The 21,114-nt window shown below is 47.3% G+C and overlaps 8 protein-coding genes across 9 annotated transcripts; all 8 read right to left on the reverse strand.

The window, feature by feature from the left end:
- Positions 1-572: 572 nt before the first annotated feature.
- On the reverse strand, positions 573-3,892 carry E1B28_006569 (uncharacterized protein). The gene is made up of 16 exons (XM_043151256.1): positions 3,646-3,892; positions 3,250-3,596; positions 3,030-3,185; positions 2,749-2,971; positions 2,628-2,696; positions 2,469-2,572; positions 2,368-2,421; positions 2,223-2,315; positions 2,042-2,169; positions 1,948-1,979; positions 1,711-1,894; positions 1,454-1,646; positions 1,340-1,398; positions 1,227-1,285; positions 932-1,174; positions 573-871 (listed from the first exon to the last, which is right to left on the reverse strand). The coding sequence occupies exons 3-16, from the start codon at positions 3,052-3,054 to the stop codon at positions 835-837; spliced, it is 1,503 nt and encodes a 500-aa protein (XP_043012350.1). The 5' UTR covers positions 3,055-3,185; positions 3,250-3,596; positions 3,646-3,892; the 3' UTR covers positions 573-834.
- A 1,973-nt stretch (positions 3,893-5,865) lies between these two features.
- Positions 5,866-8,673, reverse strand: E1B28_006570 (uncharacterized protein). Its single transcript, XM_043151257.1, has 15 exons — positions 8,261-8,673; positions 7,978-8,200; positions 7,833-7,901; positions 7,671-7,774; positions 7,563-7,616; positions 7,466-7,503; positions 7,349-7,403; positions 7,161-7,288; positions 7,072-7,103; positions 6,835-7,018; positions 6,590-6,782; positions 6,469-6,527; positions 6,359-6,417; positions 6,036-6,281; positions 5,866-5,969 (listed from the first exon to the last, which is right to left on the reverse strand). The coding sequence occupies exons 1-15, from the start codon at positions 8,442-8,444 to the stop codon at positions 5,933-5,935; spliced, it is 1,665 nt and encodes a 554-aa protein (XP_043012351.1). The 5' UTR covers positions 8,445-8,673; the 3' UTR covers positions 5,866-5,932.
- A 2,239-nt stretch (positions 8,674-10,912) lies between these two features.
- Positions 10,913-11,322, reverse strand: E1B28_006571 (uncharacterized protein; the record flags this gene model as incomplete). The annotated part of the gene is made up of 2 exons (XM_043151258.1): positions 10,913-10,949; positions 11,015-11,322. 2 exons carry the CDS (start codon positions 11,320-11,322, stop codon positions 10,913-10,915), a joined length of 345 nt encoding a protein of 114 aa, XP_043012352.1.
- A 38-nt stretch (positions 11,323-11,360) lies between these two features.
- Positions 11,361-12,843, reverse strand: E1B28_006572 (uncharacterized protein; the record flags this gene model as incomplete). The annotated part of the gene is made up of 10 exons (XM_043151259.1): positions 11,361-11,369; positions 11,441-11,499; positions 11,558-11,750; positions 11,815-11,998; positions 12,051-12,082; positions 12,139-12,266; positions 12,322-12,414; positions 12,465-12,518; positions 12,576-12,679; positions 12,731-12,843. 10 exons carry the CDS (start codon positions 12,841-12,843, stop codon positions 11,361-11,363), a joined length of 969 nt encoding a protein of 322 aa, XP_043012353.1.
- A 62-nt stretch (positions 12,844-12,905) lies between these two features.
- E1B28_006573 (uncharacterized protein) lies at positions 12,906-13,311 on the reverse strand (the record flags this gene model as incomplete). Its single annotated transcript, XM_043151260.1, has 2 exons — positions 12,906-13,075; positions 13,134-13,311. The coding sequence occupies 2 exons, from the start codon at positions 13,309-13,311 to the stop codon at positions 12,906-12,908; spliced, it is 348 nt and encodes a 115-aa protein (XP_043012354.1).
- A 1,588-nt stretch (positions 13,312-14,899) lies between these two features.
- Positions 14,900-15,444, reverse strand: E1B28_006574 (uncharacterized protein; the record flags this gene model as incomplete). The annotated part of the gene is made up of 3 exons (XM_043151261.1): positions 14,900-15,090; positions 15,151-15,269; positions 15,326-15,444. 3 exons carry the CDS (start codon positions 15,442-15,444, stop codon positions 14,900-14,902), a joined length of 429 nt encoding a protein of 142 aa, XP_043012355.1.
- Positions 15,445-16,909: 1,465 nt separating this feature from the next.
- On the reverse strand, positions 16,910-18,508 carry E1B28_006575 (uncharacterized protein). 2 transcript variants are annotated; one of them, XM_043151262.1, is made up of 4 exons: positions 17,722-18,508; positions 17,247-17,664; positions 17,136-17,181; positions 16,910-17,041 (listed from the first exon to the last, which is right to left on the reverse strand). In XM_043151262.1, exons 1-4 carry the CDS (start codon positions 17,991-17,993, stop codon positions 17,028-17,030), a joined length of 750 nt encoding a protein of 249 aa, XP_043012356.1. In that variant the 5' UTR covers positions 17,994-18,508; the 3' UTR covers positions 16,910-17,027. The 2 variants fall into 2 exon arrangements, with proteins under 2 accessions (XP_043012356.1, XP_043012357.1); XM_043151263.1 differs by having other exon boundaries at positions 16,910-17,181.
- A 345-nt stretch (positions 18,509-18,853) lies between these two features.
- Positions 18,854-19,902, reverse strand: E1B28_006576 (uncharacterized protein). Its single transcript, XM_043151264.1, has 4 exons — positions 19,655-19,902; positions 19,188-19,602; positions 19,077-19,122; positions 18,854-18,981 (listed from the first exon to the last, which is right to left on the reverse strand). The coding sequence occupies exons 1-4, from the start codon at positions 19,855-19,857 to the stop codon at positions 18,959-18,961; spliced, it is 687 nt and encodes a 228-aa protein (XP_043012358.1). The 5' UTR covers positions 19,858-19,902; the 3' UTR covers positions 18,854-18,958.
- Between the last annotated feature and the right edge of the window lie 1,212 nt (positions 19,903-21,114).

Genomic DNA, 21,114 nt, shown 5'->3' on the forward strand with positions numbered 1-21,114 from the left:
CATACTTATCATCGAAACTTCCATGCTTCTAACCGCGATCCCATATTCTTATTCAACTTTACGCGCTCGGATCCCAATACCCTTCTTAGGGAGAAGGTCTTAATTCTCCGCTTTACCGAACTTGCTCAGATACCCGTCCTGCCAAACTTTTTCGAGTATTGATCAGGCGCTGATGTGTTCCCACTCCCGACGTCGATTTAAACGTCAAAGCTCGACGGACATTATACTAATTAAGACCCGATGGACCAAAAAAGAAAAGCGTTAGATTATTTTAAGTGTCAGCGGCCAGGAATCTAAGCACAGATGCTATTGACATCTCAACCTGGTGTTGATGTACTTCCGAGTCATGAGTTCTTGACGTAGCGGGAGATGAATAAAATCGTGGCGTCGAAGGTTGAAGTTCTTCGAAAAACATGAATAAGTTCTCTATGGTCTAGCCAGATAGTGACAAACATGCAGGTGATAATAATATACAGTATTCAAAACATGGACACTGCACCAAACCCTAGTATACTGAATATGATTGCAGCCCTTTGCATAAATAATGAGACTCGCTCAACATGTATGATATATAGAAATCTAACAATTTGGTGCGCTTAGCCCTCCCCGCCTTCCGGACGCCCAGTATTCTCCTGCCGGCCTTCGACGCCGATTAACGCCGGTTTCCCTCACTTACGTTTATGGCACTGCTCCACTCCTTCTCAAACTAATGGGAAGGTCCGGAGGGGACACCGGACTGATAAGGTATGTGTCGTTGATTTCTATATAAAATGCATGGTTGACCAGTCTCATTATTTATGCAAATGGCTATAAAACGAGATGAGCCGTTATAATTTATTGACCAGTAATTTGACCAATTGACTGCCAGTACCTAGTGGGAGGACAACAAGTAAGCATCCCTGGGATAACATCGTACAGAGAACCAACTTACTTGCAGCGCTCCAAAAGCCCTATGTCACTCGACGCAGGGTGGATATCGGGTTGGTTATCAGCGGTCTTGTTGAAGACCATCTCAATATTATTAGGATGATAGGCGCTCCATGGTGGGGTGATAGACGTTGAAGACATCTTGACGTTAGGGTCGAGGTAACATGCAACCGAAACAAATGATTGTGCGAACGAGTCGATGAAGGCGGGGTTGTCAAAGTTAACAGGCGTGAGGGCCTCAGAGGAACTGTTTTATTTATGGTGAGACATCGTTTCGTAAAGTACGTATCACCACTCACCTTGGGAAACCATATGGAATATCATTCAAATGGCCAGCTGGCGGGACGGCGAATTCAGCCTGGGGTGGAATAAGTATAAGTATCCTTACTTTTTTGTGCAACGGGGAATTTACCTTGTAGGAGGCACCCTTGAAAGCCTCTAGGAGGAAGTAGCTGGGACAGATGAAGAGCGCTGAAGGAGTTGTTGTCAGCGTAATAATATTTTACCAGAAAGTTGTGGAACGTACACTCTCCGACGAGGAGGTTCTCTTGGTCTAGGGGAGACCCCAAGTCCTTGTACATGCTGTCAATCTCCGCCATCTGTTTCGACTTCAAGGTTGGGAAAAGTTGAGAGGCGAAGCTGCCCGCACTCAACGGGGTGGTGGCGTTATTCACATACATGTCTCCTTCGTGCGAGTTGGAGACGACATAGAGGGTTTGCTGCAGCACACCGGCAAAAAAGTCAGCGGTGACAGGTTGAATATGTTCCAGGAACAGTACATACTCCATTGACTTTGCCTCGCCTCATGGACTTAGTAGGTCGCCGGGTGATGAATTTTCCATCAACAACGGGGACAAAAGTAAAGCTTCCATAGAATCCAGCCTCGTTGATGTTACTGTTGATTGTCTGGAGGGCTTTGGTGTCCGTTTGACGGAGACACGTAAGAGTGTCGTGGGCGGATGTACAACTGCAGTCAGGTTAGATTGTGCTGTGGAGGCTACGGCAACTGAGACGGCTCACTTGACTCCATCAACAACTTGCTTGTACAGCGTCTACGGAGATCATGAAGTGTCAGGATCGACGACGTTGTGAAGATTAATTACAAGAACATTACCATGGGAATCTTGTCGTCGTACTTGTATTGCGCAGGTAAGTAAGGCGAGCTGGCGATTGCTGCTCGGAACAACTGTGGGCTGGTTTTACCATTCTCAGCAATGACCTGTTGCAATACAGATCCGCCACCTTGAAAATGAATTGAATGGCCACGAATCTAGTTAAATACTCCCTGAGCTCACCAGCAGATTTTCCCCAAAGTGTAACTTGTTCGGGGTCTCCTCCGAACTTCGAGATATGTGCCCTAACCCAACGAAGTGCGAAGGATTGATCAACTGTCGATTGTAAGTATCCAAACAAAAGAGAACGAGATTGAAATGCGCATACGTAATCCAACATTGAGATCTCCGTTCTTCTCAACCTCATTGCCAGCAAGGAACCCTGAAACATGATCGGTACGCCTTCAGCAAGTCGGGACGAGTGCATACCGAACAGGCCAAGTCTATATTGCATGACTACTAGGATAGCTCCCTGATTTGATTCCTCGATAAGGAAAGTCCCGTCATACAGATTCGCTCCCCCAAGGATATATCTTTCAACGCGTTGTCAGGATCGGGGATGATAACGATAAGGATCCGGAGATTCACCCTCCACCATGAATATAGACAAGGACAGGGAGCTTTGTAGAGGGTACCGTGTTTCCAGGATATTGAACGCTAGAAAATAGTCAGCTTGAAGAGTTTTCACTCTAAAATCAATAACACCCACTTGATGAACAAACAGTCTTCGTTTATGGGAGTGTCTGTGGGAGCAACACCTGCGGATTGACGTTTATGCAAACCATGACCACCAGTACCGTTTGCAAGGAATGGATTCCTATCGGCAGCACCTTGCAAGGCTTGAGGGCATTGTGGGGGTTGAGCCATCGCCTTTTGAACACCCTTGTCATTCTCATCTTGAGGGGGCTGAGGAGCCCGCCAACGAAGTTCGCCTGATTTCAATTCAGAACGCATCTGAGGGGGGTATACGGTAACAACGGGATTCCGTACCGATTGGAGCAGCAGCGAAGCGCATTCCCAAGAAGCTCGTTACATTCGTGGTCCCATTGAAAATGCCTTCGTATTTCGCATAGCCTAAATCGACGATAGGTTGTGATGGACATTCGACGGGCTGAGCCCAGACTACACCACAAAGCGACAGTAAACCTAAAAGTGCGATGGAAAGCATTATTGGTCTTGGGAGGATAGGGGAAGTCCTGCGGCGACTCACCGTCTTATAACTGCTCCATGAACTCTCCTTGATCGCTTGCGAACGCGAGGGGCAACAGAATGAGTCGGCGGAGACCGACCCTGTTCGTTTGACATGCCCTGGCCAAGATGAGCATTGAAAAACTTGTAAGGTCTAATACCATGGAGAGCCCTGGAGAGCCACTGGTTTGTACCATTGAGAATGATGAGTCAATAGTGGGGCTTGCGGAACGTCAGTTGCTTGAACTCGACACGGTACAAATGGATAAATCCAGGAAGTACAAATGTTGAATGATGCCCGCCTTTCAGAGAAGAGGGATTCCGACACGTTCGAGTGAAAGAAATTGTGTACACAGTTCTCTACGTAGACTGAACACGTTAAGCGATCCTGTAGGCAAGCGAAAACCAATATGCTCACCCTCAACATTGTGTACCAAGCCGGCGGGTCTAGCCAAAGCAGAGATTCCTCGGGCTCTAGGCCTTAGCACCTACTCGAACGCTTCGAGTAAATCTCAACTGGACAGGGCTTTCCGCGGCCGCGCGATGCAAAACTTGACAGAATTGGATGTGCCATGACTGAGGATATGTATGTGTGCTTTATCTGAATAAGAAAAGTTTGTCAGTAGGTCTGGTATCCAATGATCAAGAGGTACACGGAAAAGCGCAAAAAAATTCGGAGTCCGACCCTTGCCGGCGGTACAGCCTAAAACAAGGCTGTGAAACGGCGAAACGCCAAAGTTTTTTTCCAAACGGCCGAGAAGGAGCACGACTTATTCAAGCTGAATGGGGACGCACCAAAAATCTATATAGTATTTATTTCGCATATCTCGTTCTGGCGTTGCCAGGCACCGTCTTATTTATGATGCAAATGAACACCGCCATCCCCTCAGACGAGTGCCCTATACGATTATGCGAGGAACAATATCAAGTGCGACAATTGCGACAATGGCTTGCGTCTGAAGACTCAAGATCCGTGGCATCCAACTTCATAACAGGGAAGAGCGTTTCCGGTACCGTTCCTGACTAAGTGAAATCGAAACACAAGAGACCTTTTCAACACCAGAGATTGGGGAAACCACCCGAGATCAGAACGGCAGTCGAGGGAGTACCAAAGTATCAGAATCCCGGATACTTTGAAGTATGCGGCCCAAACTTGCCCCGGGTCGAAAGCGACTCGCTGATAATTCCACCAACAAGTAAATTTTGGTTGACCTGCAGCTGAGTTTACTAGTAGTTTCGAAGTCGCGATTTATCTGAGATGGCAGCTATCTTCCCATGTTGATGCCCAGTCAATCTAACTTTTCGAACAACGAGCCCGTAGAGTCCCTGTTGTTGAGCAATGTATTCTTCTTCCCAAACCCTCCGCACTGCAGACCTCGAATTTCTCAGTAACCAGCCAGTCAGTCATCGAGATATAATGTCCCGACGTCGTTGAGCGCAAACCCCTGCCCGGTTCAGATTTGCTTTTGAAACCCGGCTGTTTCCCAGAACTGAGGTGCAGTTGTACTTCCTTGCATATGATTTGTCCTCGCTCGATTCGTCGGGCCTAATAGTAACCTTGTACTCCAGTTCAATCGCCGTCGTAATGGTCAGGAGGAGAGGGGAGTCACATTCCGGAATATTCCGTGGTCACAAGCTTTGATTGTGACCGTCCTGTTTTCTTTCATTGTCAAACTTCTTTTCTTCAACTATCTGTTGTACACACTGCATTGCTTACGGTATATCAATCCATGGGATACTTTAGGATTTGACCTTGGTCTACCCTTCGTAAGTGCCCATCTACTGTCACGGTTTTGATTCTCCGAGTGCACTTGGTTTGCTGCAGGGTTTGACAAGACAATCATTCACACGATGACCAACCCCGGAGCAATATATCGCTTTGTCTTAAATCCGCTCGGTGTGATCCTGAGATACAGTCACTGTAAAGGAGCGGCTTCAGTGTGAGAGCGGCGCCTAGCTTCCTTTTATTAACAGAAACTGGTGCCTCTCAAACTGTGACGTTTGAATCGTGCCCTCGTCCGACGCCAAACTTCTTCGCTTCCACCTTTAAAGTGCAATACATCAAGAATACCTAAGGTACACGTCAGTCGCCTCAACTTAAGGCAAACTATGAGCTGACAAGGCTATGGTTTTCGGTTATATTGATCTCAACAGCATCGGTAAAAGGTCGGATGGTTCCCCACTCCGGGGGCTGACAGATATTGGTACAAACACCGTTATGGCCTTCTCCACCGACGTTCGTCGCTCGAGACAATACACGAATTTCTGATCATGCCGGATCCGTGGAGACATTGACATTACGCATCACTCTCGATAACCCTTCCCAGGAGCATCTGTTTTGACGGCATACATGTCGGGCCGATCTGAAGGCCTGATTAATGGAATTTCGTTTCATCTTCATCCCGATGACGGTTAAAAATCTGAATATCAGGTTAGTGCACTGAGTATCACTCGTAGGTTTGTTGCAGCCCGGGGACATCCGCGGCGAAGACTTGCGATTACTACTATCATATCCAGTGAGCAAGGCAGATAACAGTTCGAACGCCCACGTAGAGTCCGTTACTGAGCTGGAGACGGTCTAATTTTACTTCGCAGTCTTTGATTGGTACAAGGTCCTATTGAACCACCGCGGATTTAGTACAATGTTTCAACATTCGAATTTATTAAACTAAGTTAAAAGATCCTGGTGAATAGAAATAAATTCATTATTGCGAAGTGATTGCACTAATTGACTGCCAAAACCTGTTTGGGGGGGGGGGAGCAGATTAGATCCATAGCCTGATGCACCGCAGGGGGAACAAAACTCACCTGCAGCGGGTCGCAAACGCGTCGTCGGTCTTTCCGGCACGAATATCAGGCAAGTCGTCCTCGGTTTTGTTGAAGAGCATCTCGATGTTACCAGGGTTGTACATATTCCATTGAGGGGTGATAACGCTGGGTGCACCATTGATCTTGTCACCTGGGTTAAGAGAAATCGTGAAAGCTAGGTAAGATTGAACGAAGGCATCGATGAAGTCGGTGTTATTGAAGTTGACGGGCGTAAGAATCGAAGCACTGAAAATAAGTTGCAGTGAGAAAGAGAAATTGGGCGTTCCTAGAATAAGAACTCGAAAGAAGAGAGAATTACTTACCTGGGGAACGTGTACGGAATATCATTCAAATGAGCAGCGGGTGCGACTGCGAACTCAGCCTGGGGTACAATAAACATCGGGTTCAGTCATGATGTGGCAGATTTGCTGACCTTGAAAGCACGGTTCTTGAAAGCGCCCAATAGGTAATACGCGGGGCAGATGAATGTGGCTGAATTCGTGGGTATTGTCAACGGCGGAAAACATGCGCGTGGGAAACACGAAGGAACGTACCCTCTCCGAGGATGAGGCTCTTTTGATCGAAATTAGATCCTAGACCGTTATACAGCTTATCAACCGTTGCCATCTCTTTGGACCCAATAGTCGGGAATAATTGGGAAGCAAAAACGCCAGGCGTCAACGGGGCGGCATCGCTGTTCACGTAGATGGTCCCTTCGTGGGAATTGGTTATGGCATAGAGGATTTTCTTTACGGACCGTATGTTTAGTAAACGGAAGATTTGAAAATAAAATACATACCCCGTTGACTTTCCCTTCCTTCATGGCTTTAATGGGTCGCTGTTGGATGAACTTCCCATCGATCACAGGGACAAAAGTGAACGTTCCGTAGAATCCAGCCAAGTTTATGTTCGAGTTGACGTCTTGCAGGGCTTTGGTGTCTGTTTTTCGGAGACAATCTAGAGTGTCTTGGGCAGATGTACAGCTGCAACATGGGGAGTTCGCGGGAAGGAAGACAAGATGAGCAAAGGCACTTACTTGACCTGATCAACAATCTGCTTGTACACTGCCTATCAAAAGTGGACGGTTGGACAAGAGGAAAACACTGGAAAGCTTGAAATCCCTACCTCTGGGATCGCATCGTTATAGTGGTACTGAGCAGGAAGATAAGGCGAGCTAGCGAGAGCCGCCCGGAACAACTGCGGTCGGGTTTGCCCGCCATCTGCGATAACTTGTTGCAAAACCGATCCACCACCTAGAAAACGAGCGAGTGAGTTAACTTCCAGCAAGGAAGGACATATTTGGATGTACTGACCAGCTGATTTACCCCACAGCGTAACACGATCAGGGTCACCGCCGAATTCCGAGATCTGGATAACGAAACAATTATCAATGAAAATATGAAGCCCAGAAGGCACCACAGCAGGCGTACGTATTGGTTGACCCATCGAAGTGCAAAGTTCTGGTCCACTGCAAAATAAGGATCAAGTCACCAAATAGGCCTGGATTCGGATTTCAAGTCCACATACACAATCCCACATTGAGAGCACCATCCGATTTAACCTTTTCGCCTGCGAGGAAGCCTACGAGCGAACGGTCAGCACCTGAAAGTTATGGGCTCCAGAACAAACACGTACCGAAAAGGCCCAGCCGATATTGCAGAACTACGACAATGACTTCTTGGTTCGATTGATCGACGAGGAAATCACCATCATACAGGTTAGCTCCTCCGAGAGTATATCTTTTGATCAACAAATTTTCAGTGAAGACAGTCTTGATGAGCATTGTCCAACGCTCACCCCCCACCATGAATGTAGACAAGGACCGGTAAACTCTTAGGAGACGTGCTGTTTCCAGGATACTGAACACTAAGCAGTGGAAATACGGAAACGCGGAAACCAGTCAACTTTTCTTACTGGAAGAAGGCTGTTCGGGGAAACTCACTTGATGAACAAACAGTCCTCGCTAATGGGAGTGTCGGTTGGAGCAACACCTCCACCCTGACGTTTCTGAAGGCCTTGGTGGCTAGTGCTGTTTACAACGAATGGATTGCCATCGGCAGCACCTTGTAAGGCTTGAGGGCATTGTGTAGGCTGGGCGTCAGCTTTTTGAACACCCTTGCTGCTCTCGTCTAAAGGTGGCCTAGGAGCTTGCCAACGCAGTTCGCCTGATCGTCGAGAACGATGCCATTAGTACGCTAGAGTAGGGAGAATGGATAGCCACGTACCAACTGGAGGTGCAGCGTACCGCATGCCTAAAAAGCTTGTTACGTTCGTGGTCTCATTGAATATACCCTGGTATTTTGCATAGCCCAGGTCGATGACCGGTGCTGCTGAATCGACAGGTTGAGCCGCAACGAAAGGCTGGAAGCCATACAGCGCCAAGAGACCGAGGAGTTTGAAGTCAAACATGGCTGTTTGGGGAAAACGGTCTATCTGACTGGATGTTCTTATATCTTTACAGGTCCTGCAAAATTTGCTCCAGCCGAGGGGAGCATCGCTAAAGTTCTAACCTAAATTTAGTTGTGAGCCTCGGACGAGACGCGCCTTGGAAACAGAACACAGGAGGAACGATCTGGAAGGGGAATGATGAGCGTGCGCCGCCAACAATTCTCTATTCAAAATTAGCCCGGAAAAAAAGCCCTCTTTGAGAACACCGGCGAGGACGCGAGATGAATCGATGAGGTCTGGCATTACGCGGACCAACTAGTGGAAAGGGTAAATGAATACTTTGATGGGAAGCGAACCGGGCCGCCGCACACAACGCGGACTAAAATAAACTAGGCAGAGGATTGAATATGGATGACGCTCACCTGGACCATTCGGGGATTGACAGATAACGCGCACTCGATGCCAGATCTAGGAAGAGCATCTGCTCAGAGCGAAGAAAATGATTCGGCCCGTCAGGGGTAGCAAACACCTTACTGGAGATTGGCTACTACGAACGATAGCGAGCAGCTGTAACCGCGCAATCTTTCGCCATAATATGCTCGGCCGTGGTTCGTTTCAAAGATTCTGATGGTGAAGGATGCGGTGCAAGCAGCAACAGGGGAGTTCATCCTTACCTGGACAGAGGGACGCCATCTCAAAATGCTGAACGAGGCTCCGCATCAAAATCCTTCAAGTCCGAGATGCCGTGCTGCTGGCAAGGACATTGACGCTGGACGTTGACAGATCCCTCAAGTCCGGGGAAGTAAACATGCTTTGGAAATTCACGAACCTCCGGGAGAAAAGTCTGTAGCCAGAAACGATGGAGTCTGTGCACCAAATTACAGGCCTCTCGGCCGACCGTAAATGGTCTTTTTTGTGGTCTCTATATTTGTCTTCCCAGCAGCAACTTGCTACCCTCCCTTCGATATCTCTGTGAGAAGACCGACATAGGCAGGGCCTACATGCCGTAGGAATGCGTGTCAGGAATGCATAATAGCAGCTTAGAACCCGTTACGTGCGCGGTCTTGCTTGTGCAAACTTAGTCTTGAATCGTTTTAGCTGTGCTTCATTAAATAAAAAAGCCTCCCTGAATACCAAACGTACCAGTTACCGTGTGGAGCTGCATAAGGATATAAGGATGTATCTGTGTATCAGTGCGGGGAAATCGAATCCTATGTAAGACGTGCCTGCTCTCTTTAGCCCCAGTTGATGATCTCCCAGGTCCTCCTACGAACTCGGGTAACAGGAGGAAAGAAGGCCCAAATACTCGGTAATGAGTATAGAGAACACGGACAACACCGTGGGGGTTGATAACGCCCTGGACGACGGGAGCAAAGAATGCTTGGATGAGGCAGTATGACGTTCACAACGATGGCAATGTCCGCTAGAAACACGTTGTCCAAACTTCTGGGGAGCGGTGTTTATCCCCCTCCGGAAAATGGGGCACGACTGCCACATAGTACGTACGACAACTGTGGACATAGTAGCCTGCATAACGGGATTACGGACTAGAAAAAGCGGCAAATGAGAAGAGTGTACCTATTTACGACGATCTTTCGAATTCTCAGGGTAAACGAGCTTTGGGCGGGCTTGAAACTTGAAGGGCTAAAAGTAGTGCTAATCGAAAGTGCGCTCGTCGTGTAGTATTAATAACACACCTTCGAATCAAGACTCGGGTTCGAAAATAAGGGGCCGCAAGTTCTAAGTATATCGGCTCGTGGTGTCCAAAGTGCTACCAGGAACAATCGCCCCAAAAGTAAATTCCTTGATAATAATCAAAGCGAAAGGAGTAAGGGAATAGGCGTTGAAGAAGCGTTGAAGAAACTCACCATTGACTCGGAGTTCAATACTCTAGCCAACCCCTCCTGCCTCCTCCGCTCTATGCTGGACCTATTGGTCCCATATCTGTAACATTCGCATAATTCGAATTACCGATTACACGAACACCGACGGGAACTAAAGCTAGGTGAAGGGGTAAGGAGGGGTAGCAAGGCTGAAACCATGACCGGTGCGTCCATAGTTTACATCAAGCGCGCTGTGGGTCATAAAGTAATATGCGGACCTGAAGTGATCCGTGAGTACTTCGACGCTTCAGCTTTTCATAAACCTCCAGAAGAGTTCGATCCAATCGCCGCAGTACACACCATCAGTGGCTAGGAACCTGGTTGAGACTCGAACGGAGAGCGGAACTGCATCTTTAAGCAACGTTCTCTACACTTGTACAAGAGAACCACTTACCAGTGGCGGCCGGGAAGGCAGCGCCGAGCTCAATTGTCCCAATGTCTTTCCCTCATCCTTTCTGATCACCGGGTAACGATTACTTGTTCTCGATACCCTACCGGTATCCTTATTACACCAGACTTTTAGGTCACTGTTGGACCCACAGACTTGAGCGGGTGTCCCAAAGCCCTGTACTTTCCAAAAGATTGAAAAACACGTTCGCGTATTTATTATTGTCCAGTAATTGAACCAATTGACTCCCAAAACCTAACCAGAAGGGCAAAGGGGATTAGAAAAACGTATGACGTAGTTCATTTCCAACAAAAACTTACCTGCACCAATCCAAAAGTCTCCCGTCAGTTCTCACAGCATGTACATCAGGTGAATCGTCAACAGTCTTATTGAACACCATCTCAGTGTTACCAGGGCGATACAAATCCCACAGCGGAGTGATAATTGATGAGTTTAGCTTGTAACCGGGGTCAAGGGAGATAGCAAATGAAACGAAGGACCGGGCGAAGGCTTTGATGAAATCTGGGTTGTTGAAACCGATGGGTATGATACTGACCGCCCTGTTTAGTGATATGAGAACTTTGTTTGTAACTAGCAGAAGGGAGAAGCTACTTGCGTGGGGAAGCATACTGGAATATCATCCAGATGATGAGCGGGTGGAATTGCCTATTCGCCCTGGGTTAGGGTGAGTATTGAGTATTGGTGCAAAGTGATATCCGTGCTTGTGAATGCTAGTATAGTCTTACCTTGAAGGATGTACTCTTGAACGCGTTCAAGAGGAAGTACGCAGGGCAGATGAATATAGCTGAAAAAATGGTCGGACGGGCTGCAGGTGAATTTGGCGAAAGAGTTATGAAACGTACTCTCTCCATAGATTAGGTTTTCTTGTTGCAATGGATTTCCCAGATCTTTGTATAGACGATCAACCTGCGCAGCCTCCTTTGACCCAAGCGTCGGGAAAAGCTGAGACGTATACTCGCCCGCACTCAACGGTGTAGTTGCATTGTTCACATATATATCCCCTTCGTGGGCATTGGCCACAGTGTACAAGCCTTTCTGCAATTGTCGGAGCAGTTGCAGTCAGTGAGTTATGGCATTTAATTGCATGAATTAGGCGTACTCCATTGACTTTCCCTTGCTTCGAAGCTTCAGTAGGACGTTGCCTAACGTATTTCCCATCTACTACGGGGACAAACATGTATGTTCCGTAGAAGCCAGCCATGCTAACGTTCATATTGGCAGCTTGTAGTGCTTGTGTATCTGCTTTTCGCAGACATGCGAGACTGTCCGCGGAGAAGGCACAACTGCAATGTGGTTAGTTGAAAGGAAGGAAGACCGAACACCGAGACCACTTACTTGGTTTGTTCTACGACTTGGTTGTACAATGTCTATCGACATAAAAAAGTCAGCCATAATGAAGACACTGGGAGGTCAAGATCGTTACTCTAGGGTTCCTGTCGTTATACTTGTATTGGGTAGGTAAGAAAGGTGAGCTAGCAATCGCTGCTCGGAACAACTGTGGTTTGGTTTCGCCATCCTCCGCAATGACATGCTGGAGTACAGAGTCAGCACCTAAGAAGTGAGCGTATTATTGGTAATGTCAATGCAGGCGAATGTCGGGACTCACCAGCAGATTTCCCCCAGATTGTAACTTGTTCTGGGTCACCTCCAAACTTGGAAATGTGCTCCCTTACCCAACGGAATGCGAAGGCCTGGTCGACTAGTATGTGTGAAAGGACGTCAACTGAGGAAACTTTTGAGCGAACGTACGAAGTCCAGCGTTAAGTGCACCGATTTTCTTCACCTCATCGCCGGCGAGAAATCCTGCGAGCCTTAATGAGTGGACAGCTTTTCAACTCAAGAACTCAACCTAATACGTACCGAAAAGGCCCAGTCGGTATTGCATGACAATCAGTATTACTCCTTGATTCAATTGTTCGATGAGGAAGGATCCGTCATATAGGTCAGCTCCTCCACGGAGATATCTTTGAGAGCATTTTTGAAAGAGTACACCAGGAAGATTTCTTGACACTCACCCTCCGCCGTGAATGTATGCAATAACAGGTAAGGGTTTCACGGGTACCGTGTTTCCAGGGTATTGAACACTAGGAAGAGTTGACCTCAGTTCTCGTTCAAATAAACCAAGCATGCTCACTTCAAGTACAAACAATCCTCGCTGATCGGGATATCGGTCGAAGTTGTACCCCCAGCTTAACGTTTCATCAAACCATGGCTTGGACTGGTGGTATTGACACGGTATGGGTTTCTGTCGGCGGTACCTGGCGCGGCTTGTGGGCACTGCAGAGGTTGTGTAACCGCTTTTTGGATACCGTTCTCGTTCTCGTCCGTAGGTAGCTGAGGAGCCTGCCAACGGAGTTCACCTGACAACATAGTTAGAACAGGGTCAAAGATTGTAAAGAGCACAAGTGGATTACGCACCAATCGGAGCAGCTGCAAACCTCATCCCCAAGAAGCTCGTAACGTTCGTCGTTCCATTGAATACACCTTCATACTTTGCATAGCCGAGGTCGACGATAGGTGGGGAGATGTTTTGAGCAAGTTGAGCTGAGGCTAAACCACAAAGGATCAGTAAATCTAGAATTGCGGTCGAAATCATTTTTGGTGGTTGGTGGTTGGTGTAGCGGATCCGGTGGCGTTCCAACTGCCCTGTAACCGTTCGCTGCAAGATACCATTTAATGATCGAATAGTTTGGTGGAAGTGGTGTCGGGTATTCTGACAACAGCAAAACGGGAGGAAAACTGGTGAATGTCATGACAGTTCTTGCGTGTTTTCTCTGCTTTCAAATTCACTTTTGAGCCGATAAATTGAATTAGCGGGAGCTAGTGGTTTTTTCGGACAACGACACTGCACTGTTCCCCATACATATCTCAACCTCGGTCTCAGTGCACCAGCAAATCCTCAACGTTCAACGCATGAGGCCATCGAACGATTCTACCCAGAGCGATGATAGTAACCCTTTCGTTCAATAATGACAGTAGTGTGATTGGGAGCTGAGAGATGGCAATGCGCTCTAATGAGTCGAGGGCGGGCGAATATGATGACCATGGGGGAATAAGTCGCGTACGGAACACGTGATGGCGATTTGCGACACTCCCGCTCACCTTAGAATTTTACCTTGGAATTCTTGGATAATCCCAGATAACCCCTCCCCGATGTTGTATCTACTGTCCAGATCTGTATTACCGACCACTAGTTGGGGATACAAATGTCTCCCTCTGTTATCCAATTTCATGTGATTTGATTTGAGTAGATTCGAGAACATATAGGTGGAGGGGTTCACTGTATCAGCGGTGTGTCCATGTTATTATCTGTTGTATGCAGCCTTGTACACTGATTGACTCGAAGCGTTCCCTTCATACTCAGAACCTGTGGATGACCTTGTAGCCACACACTCCGTAGAGACGCAAAGATGCCGACGATGAAAGAAGCGATCCGCAGGTTATTCAATGTCCCTCGCTTCAAATGGACCTCCGCTGTGCGTATTGACATTTCCGCAGAACGAATTTCGCCAGTATTGGATGGTTCTCTGACCCACACCGGAAAGATTTCGATTCCTTGCCATTGACGCTTTCCAACGAATCGCGGACCACCCCACTCGCTCGACATGGCCTTTGGCCTGAAAAACATGACAGAGATGACCGCTAGGCGACGGCAGAAGCTACGCTATTGCGGAACAATAGTGTTAGGAATTTCATCGGTGCGATAGCGGATGCATATGTATTCAAGTTTTGAATTTTGCAACGAGGACTTGGCGGATGGGAACTTCAGGGCAGGAGGAGTAACGTACGGATCTCGGTGATCCCTCAAGATGCGGACTACAGCTGCAGTAACCCTCCTGAGCTCGACAGCAATTCATCAGACCCCATTTATCAAGAACGTTAGGTGTGGTGTAATGGTCCGAAATGAGGCATAACGCATCATTGATCATCTGGTGTCAGAGTACAAAACCGGCCTTTTGCAAAGCGTTTATTTTTCTTCATAGTTCAATCTTGTTCGGCCCTGGCCCCGTTCATCAAAATCTCGTAAATGACGACATTCCGCGCCATCTTCCTGATGCTCGAAATCTTTGGTTGATTATACTTAGTACAACTATTTTACACGAACCATCTATGATCAGTAATCGTAGGTTGACTGAAGATCCCCGTGTGAATGGTTGTTTGCTACCTAAAAAAGAAAAGTTTCATCAAACCTGATACCCTTCCCTCATACAGAACTGCTGACGCCCCGTTCTCCCAAACTTACTCAGATCCAAGTCTTTGCACCGTAATCGGACAACTTTTGATGATGCAACCTCTGCACATCCGACATCTTTGCAACATTCCTTCACGTTGAGATCAGTCGGCCCGGGAAGAAAATGTTTTACGGAACATTCTGCTGTAATGGAAATCTCATCTCACTGTTCATGGAAAAAAGTGTACAGAACAAGACACGTACTCTGGGCAAATAATTCAAAACCCTTCGGGGGATCTGTCACACGATAGGTCTGGGGCGTCGATAGCGTCAGTCCCAGAACCTGAGAATGGGAGAGGAGTAAGGGTTTTGACAGCCCAAGCCTTGCGTATTCAGAGGTGAGAGAGAGTTTGAGCTCGAGAGAGCTGATATATCTCACCTTGGTTCGTAAGGTAAGGGATCCCGCAGGGAGAGGTTATCCAGCCTTGACAGCGGCTCAATGGGAGAAGCTATGACGAGTATCGCAAATGCGAATATTCCCATGTATAGCGATAGCATGACGAGCCAGCGAAATCCCGCGTATGAGCGACTTGAGAATAATTGGTCGTGGTTATTGACCAGTTTCGATGTTCCTCGATTTTCGATGTCTCCACGACCAACTCAAGTTCGTTGAGATGGTCCAGCACGCGAAGTAGATGACTTTGAGGGCCTCCACTTCGTTAGTTGGAAGGTTTGGAGGAGAAGGACTATCGAACGTATGTTAACCCACGCTGAAGACAAAGAGGAACGGAAGTATGCTCACCAGTCGACGTGAACGAGATGGTCGAAGGGTCACTAAAAAGAACTCCGAACAGTGAACGTCAAACAGAAGATCCCACGACGTCAACGTTTTAATTATCTCCGAGTGTCCATGCGTAAAGAGGAAATAGAGCTCCCTTCACATAGCAGGGCATATTATGGCACGTGAAGCAAGAGGAATCGATAATGAACTGGTTGCACTGCATGTGCGATGCATCGAGCCGATAATTCAAACTGCCAGGATGAAAAGAGGCTTAGGGATGGGGGGTAAAGTGAGCCTCTACAAACTCCAGGATATGCAGTTCCAGTAGTGGTACACTGATTTATTGAACTAAGCCAAAAGGAAATAGGCAATTCGTGGTGCAGACGTACAGCATGGAAATGGAAGGCTCATCTTCTCGACGGGGTGGGTAGCCACCAAACTGGATGCGGAACGATCAGGCCTATTGGTTGCGTTCGTGCGGGCTATCTATTAGTAGGCTTCCGAAGAGGTTGTGGGCTATATCTCCTTGGCTACCTGAAATGAAACTGGATTGCTCTTCTCGCCCGTCTTGAATCCGAAGTAATGATTCATTAAGGGAACTGCGAAGTGTGGCTGCACTGGAATAACGAGTCAACGACCTCTGCATCTATCAAGTGCAACGATAATGTTCACATAACCCAGCATTAGGTCGATTGAGAATATTGTAAAAAGTTTGGCGGACTAACCACGAAAGACTTGAAACGTAAAAGAGATCGATCTTGAATCAGTCGTCGTCTTGAACGTCTTCCGGGTAGTAAATGAATCAGAACACTTGCCAGTGAGCTAAGCGATGAGAATGGTCATGGAATGGTCGTGTGAAAATTCCAACGGAGATGAGGATTCCCACGAGGAAATACGGATAATTCTATGGGAAACTTGAAAGTTGAAACTACGTAGTAAGTAAGTACTTAGACAACATGATTTCGTTTTCTCTGCGGCGAAGTCGGGCGACAATCGACACACTGGCAGCCACCGACGAGACGCGATGCTCAACCGGATGACTCTCTTCTGACTCTATAACGACAATGAGGACGAACTTCAGCCACTTGCAACACGGTTAAACTTTAGTGCAAGATAGGCTTGATACTTCAAACGATGGGAAGACGGATTAAGGTGGGTCGAAGTTCCGCGTCAACTCCTCCGTTCACTCTCAAGCCCAAGTCCAGTTACTTTCACTCCCGATTACGACGCTATGGGGATTGACTGAGGAACGGTACGCGGCATAGTAGTATGATCGGTAAATAGATACAGACACAGCGGATGATTGATACCTAAGACCGCGTAGTATATCGCAAAAAACATCCAATCATTTCTACACGCTTCAACCAGTAAGGTCTGCATAACAAGGAAAGGTTTGATTTAGTTTAATCCTTGTCGTGCAGAAGGGAAATTTGAAGGGGGGGGGGCGGAAGCCAAGAATATTACGCACAATAAAATGCAGTGTATTTCACAGTGGTAGACTCCCCAGGGGTACACTATCGACCAAATAAACGTTATTAGAACACTCTCCATAACTACAAAAGGAGAGAAGATATCATACCGAAGCCGGGGGTTGACCACCGTTGGTACTGGTTCGATAGATCCCATCTGCGAGCTTTCCACCTACCGAACCACCTAAGTTCGTCAAGTATAACCAATCGATATCGAAGCTGCCTGTTGGGGCAGATACACCTGCAGCTTTAGCTCCAAGCATGTAGGCATTTGGATTCCCTTTGAAAGCTCCTGACGTCGCGTCCCATTTAGGAGTTATACCAGTACCGGTCGGGCTGGTAACAAAGTAATGATCCCCAAAGATGACACCGACGTTCTCCAAGAGGCTAGAGATCTCAGCCACAGAGGAAGCGGATGCCTGCACTTCAGTGGTCCAGATGTCGTACGCTAGTTTGGTAAGTCTGGGGAAAAGATCAGTGTTGGAAATGCACGAGACGTCGAAAAGTCTCGCGACAGCGCCAGCAGAGCTAACGAGATTGGAAATGAGTCAGACAGACCCGAAAAAAAGGATGGCAAGAACATACGCATAGGTACCAGTGCTGGAGCACGTGTAGTTCTGTGTTCCAACGCCGAGTAAGACGAAGGAGACAGGGTTTTTTGGAGCAGGAAGACCTCCAAGATCATGTATGGAGAGGTCCTCGTGGCAGCTACGACCGACGATGGTTTCCGCAGGGGCAGCAAATGTAGCCAAGGCGAATATGAGCGGAAGTAAAGACACCAGTTGCATTGTGCCACACAAGGATAGGAAAAAGAGAGGTTGAGGCTCTGAAGAACAAGTCAAACATGTACGCCCCATTTATACTGCGAATAGCTTGAGCAAAGTAAGGCACTCCCAAATTTCTCCCATTGAACGACTAGAATTTTTCGGACGGTTTACCAGAGTCTTGGGGTTTACAGTCGAGGTGGAGTTTGGATTTTACTCCCGTAGATCAATTAAGGATGTCCTTTCCCTTTTGCTGAGTCGAACCAGTACCACATTTTTGATATTATCCCGGATGTGCCCTGGGCTGAAAATGTGTAATGAATTAGTAGCGAGAATGCTTCGGGTGGAGTTTAAGGCATTCATATGATCATCCAGACTGAAAGTCCAGTAACCCACCGAGTTATCAACACTAGTAAAAGAAGAGTCGATGCGATGGCACTCACGTTTCGGAGGCTTTTATAAGTGAAGAAGGTACTGGCTCGGCGATAGATCGATGATACCCTGCAAGTGTGGTTTGCCACTCACAAACGCCGGTCAGACCTGAAAAACCATTGCATCGAAGGGCGCGAGAAACATATTTTGGATCGAAGATGCCTACCGGTGGTGAGACAAATCGTTCGTCATCACGTGGTCTACGGCTCAAGAGATGGTGGTGAATCCAGAATTCCCACGAGCCGAAATATTCTACGTTTCAATTTTACACTGCATCCTAGTAGGCGTCCAAATGGACAATATTTTTGTTCTCTACGGCCAAATTTCGGGCGGCAGTGAACACACTGGCAGACGTTGATGAGACACGATGAGGCTCAACCGGGTCACTTTTCAGTGGGATGCACTTTAGTGCGACATAGTCTTGATACTTACAAACGACGGGAAGACGGCTTCAGGAGGTCGACTCCTCCAAGTCTAGTTATGTTCAGTTGACGATCCGTATGAGAATTGAGAAAAGAACGGTACGCAGTAGTATAGCATGACTTGGTGATCAATAAATAGATACAGACACAGCGGATTGAAATCTAAGACCGCGTAGTATGTTGCAAAAGACATCCAATCATTTTCTACATGCTTCCACCAGTAAGGTCTGCATAACAAGGAAAGGTTTGAGTCAGTTGAACCTCGACAAGCAGAAGGGAAAAAATTGAAGGGGGAGGGGCGGAAGTCAGGAATATTACGCACAATAAAATGCAGTGTATTTCACAGTGGTAGACTCCCCAGGGGTACACTATCGACCAAATAAACGTTATCAGAACACTCTCCATCACTACAAAAGGAGAAAAGATATCATACCGAAGCCGGGGGTTGACCACCGTTGGTACTGGTTCGATAGATCCCATCTGCGAGCGTTCCACCTACCGAGCCACCTGAGTTTGTCAAGTATAACCAATCGACATCGGAGCTGCCTGTTGGGGCAGATACACCTGCAGCTTTAGCTCCAAGCATGTAGGCATTTGGATTCCCTTTGAAAGCTCCTGACGTCGCGTCCCATTTAGGAGTTATACCAGTACCGGTCGGGCTGGTAACAAAGTAGTGATCCCCAAAGATGACACCGACGTTCTCCAAGAGGCTAGAGACCTCATCCACAGAAGAAGCTGATGCATGCACTTTGGTCCAGATGCCGTACGCTAGTTTGGTAAGTCCGGGGAAAATGGCAGTGTTGGAAATGCACGAGACATCGAAAAGTCTCGCGACAGCGCCAGCAGAGCTAGATTGGAAATAAGTCGACAGATCCGAAAAAAAGGATGGCAAGAACATACGCATAGGTACCAGTGCTGGAGCACGTGTAGTTCTGTGTTCCAATGCCGAGTAAGACGAAGGAGACAGGAATTTGTGGAGCGGGGAGACCTCCGAGGTCATGTAAGGAGAGATCCTTGTGGCAGCTACGACCAACGATGGTTTCCGCAGGGGCAGCAAATGTAGCCAAGGCGAATATGAGCGGAAGTAAAGACACCAGTTGCATTGTGCTACACGAGGATGGGAAATGTGGACCGGAGTGAAGGGAGGTTGAGGCTCTAAAGGGACAAGTCAAACATGCACGTCACATTTATACTGCGAATGATTTGGGCAAGGGAAGGCAGTGATTTTGCTCCTCAATTTCTCCCCTTGAATGTCTAGAATTTTTCAACTGGCGGCTGGATGTTTTACCAGAGTCTTGGGACTTACGTTCGAGATGGATTTTTGATTTCACTCCCGTAGATCAATTAAGGATGTCCTTTGACGATCAGTAACATCCCTGTTGCTGTCGAACCAGTACCTCATTTTTAATATTCTATGTCCTGGATATCCCTTGAGTTGAAAATTTGTTATGAATTGATGCTTCGAGTGGATTTTATAGGACATTCATATGATCATCCAGGCTGAAAGATCATCGATCATCATTGAGCCCACGCTATGATTAAACTAAGTTATCAACACTGAAAGAAGAGTCGATGCGATGGCACTCACGTTTCAAAATTTGTAATTAGTGAAGAAGGCAGCTCAGTGATAGATCGATGATACCCAACCCTGCAAGTGTGAATTATCACTCACATACGCCGGTCTGGCCTGAAAAACAACCCGTTACGAATGCTGCATATGACATAGTCTAGTATGTTGAAGAATCTTAGCTTGAGCCAGGATCTCAGTTTCTAAGAATTTGCGGGCAGGTGGCTAAAGGATGTGGGGCACTGAAGCTTGAAGCTCGAATCACAGAAAAGAACCAAACCACATTCAAATTCATAATGCTTCGAGTGTCCCTGAGCGATGATTGATGGTATGCTTCGCAATCATCTGTTCAGTCCGAGGTATGTCGAAGCGGCGTCCGACCTTGAATGATGATTCGTGGATGATTCATTGAATGAATATTGCGGCAACCTCACGGTTGGTAGGGAGCCTAAGTGCGTTAAAACTGTCATTTAGATATTATATTGTATACTTTCGAGTCAGATTGTAGCGGCAGTCGATGACAAGCCTTCAGTTGATCGACGTAACGAGGAAAGACATAATAGGGAGCTGAACAGGAGCATGCGAGAGCGGTAGAGTATGAAGACTTTGACAGTAGCACTCAGGGCGGGTGTACCTGTAAGAGAGTACTTGCAGTGCCAGAAGAAGCGCCGTGACGATCACCACCGCAGTAAGTCGCCCACTGGTGTGTTCGTATTCCATCAACCAAGTACTTTGTGAGAAGGAGTTGAAGAGGGAAGGCGTATGTTGGAGGTAGTGGCGGTGGAGAGTAAGG

Source organism: Marasmius oreades, chromosome 3, assembly GCF_018924745.1.
Source record: "Marasmius oreades isolate 03SP1 chromosome 3, whole genome shotgun sequence".
Classification (NCBI taxonomy): Eukaryota; Fungi; Basidiomycota; class Agaricomycetes; order Agaricales; family Marasmiaceae; genus Marasmius; species Marasmius oreades.

Bases quoted from the DNA above. Each gene is read 5' to 3' on its own strand.
- E1B28_006576 (XM_043151264.1), bottom strand. From the start codon at position 19,857: ATGCAACTGGTGTCTTTACTTCCGCTCATATTCGCCTTGGCTACATTT. The intron at 19,603-19,654 runs GTATGTTCTTGC...TTTCCAATCTAG, and splicing joins TCCAGCACTGGTACCTATGC to CTCTGCTGGCGCTGTCGCGA. The intron at 18,982-19,076 runs GTGCGTAATATT...CTTGTTATGCAG, and splicing joins GAAATACACTGCATTTTATT to ACCTTACTGGTGGAAGCATG.
- E1B28_006570 (XM_043151257.1), bottom strand. From the start codon at position 8,444: ATGTTTGACTTCAAACTCCTCGGTCTCTTGGCGCTGTATGGCTTCCAG. The intron at 6,418-6,468 runs GTCAGCAAATCT...ATTGTACCCCAG, and splicing joins TCAAGAACCGTGCTTTCAAG to GCTGAGTTCGCAGTCGCACC. The intron at 6,282-6,358 runs GTAAGTAATTCT...ACTTATTTTCAG, and splicing joins ATTCCGTACACGTTCCCCAG to TGCTTCGATTCTTACGCCCG.
- E1B28_006569 (XM_043151256.1), bottom strand. From the start codon at position 3,054: ATGCGCTTCGCTGCTGCTCCAATCG. The intron at 2,697-2,748 runs GTGGGTGTTATT...ACTATTTTCTAG, and splicing joins GAAGACTGTTTGTTCATCAA to CGTTCAATATCCTGGAAACA. The intron at 1,286-1,339 runs GTAAATTCCCCG...ATTCCACCCCAG, and splicing joins TCAAGGGTGCCTCCTACAAG to GCTGAATTCGCCGTCCCGCC.
- E1B28_006575 (XM_043151262.1), bottom strand. From the start codon at position 17,993: ATGGGGCGTACATGTTTGACTTGTTCTTCAGAGCCTCAACCTCTCTTT. The intron at 17,665-17,721 runs GTATGTTCTTGC...CAATCTCGTTAG, and splicing joins TCCAGCACTGGTACCTATGC to CTCTGCTGGCGCTGTCGCGA. The intron at 17,182-17,246 runs GTATGATATCTT...TTTGGTCGATAG, and splicing joins GTGGTCAACCCCCGGCTTCG to TGTACCCCTGGGGAGTCTAC.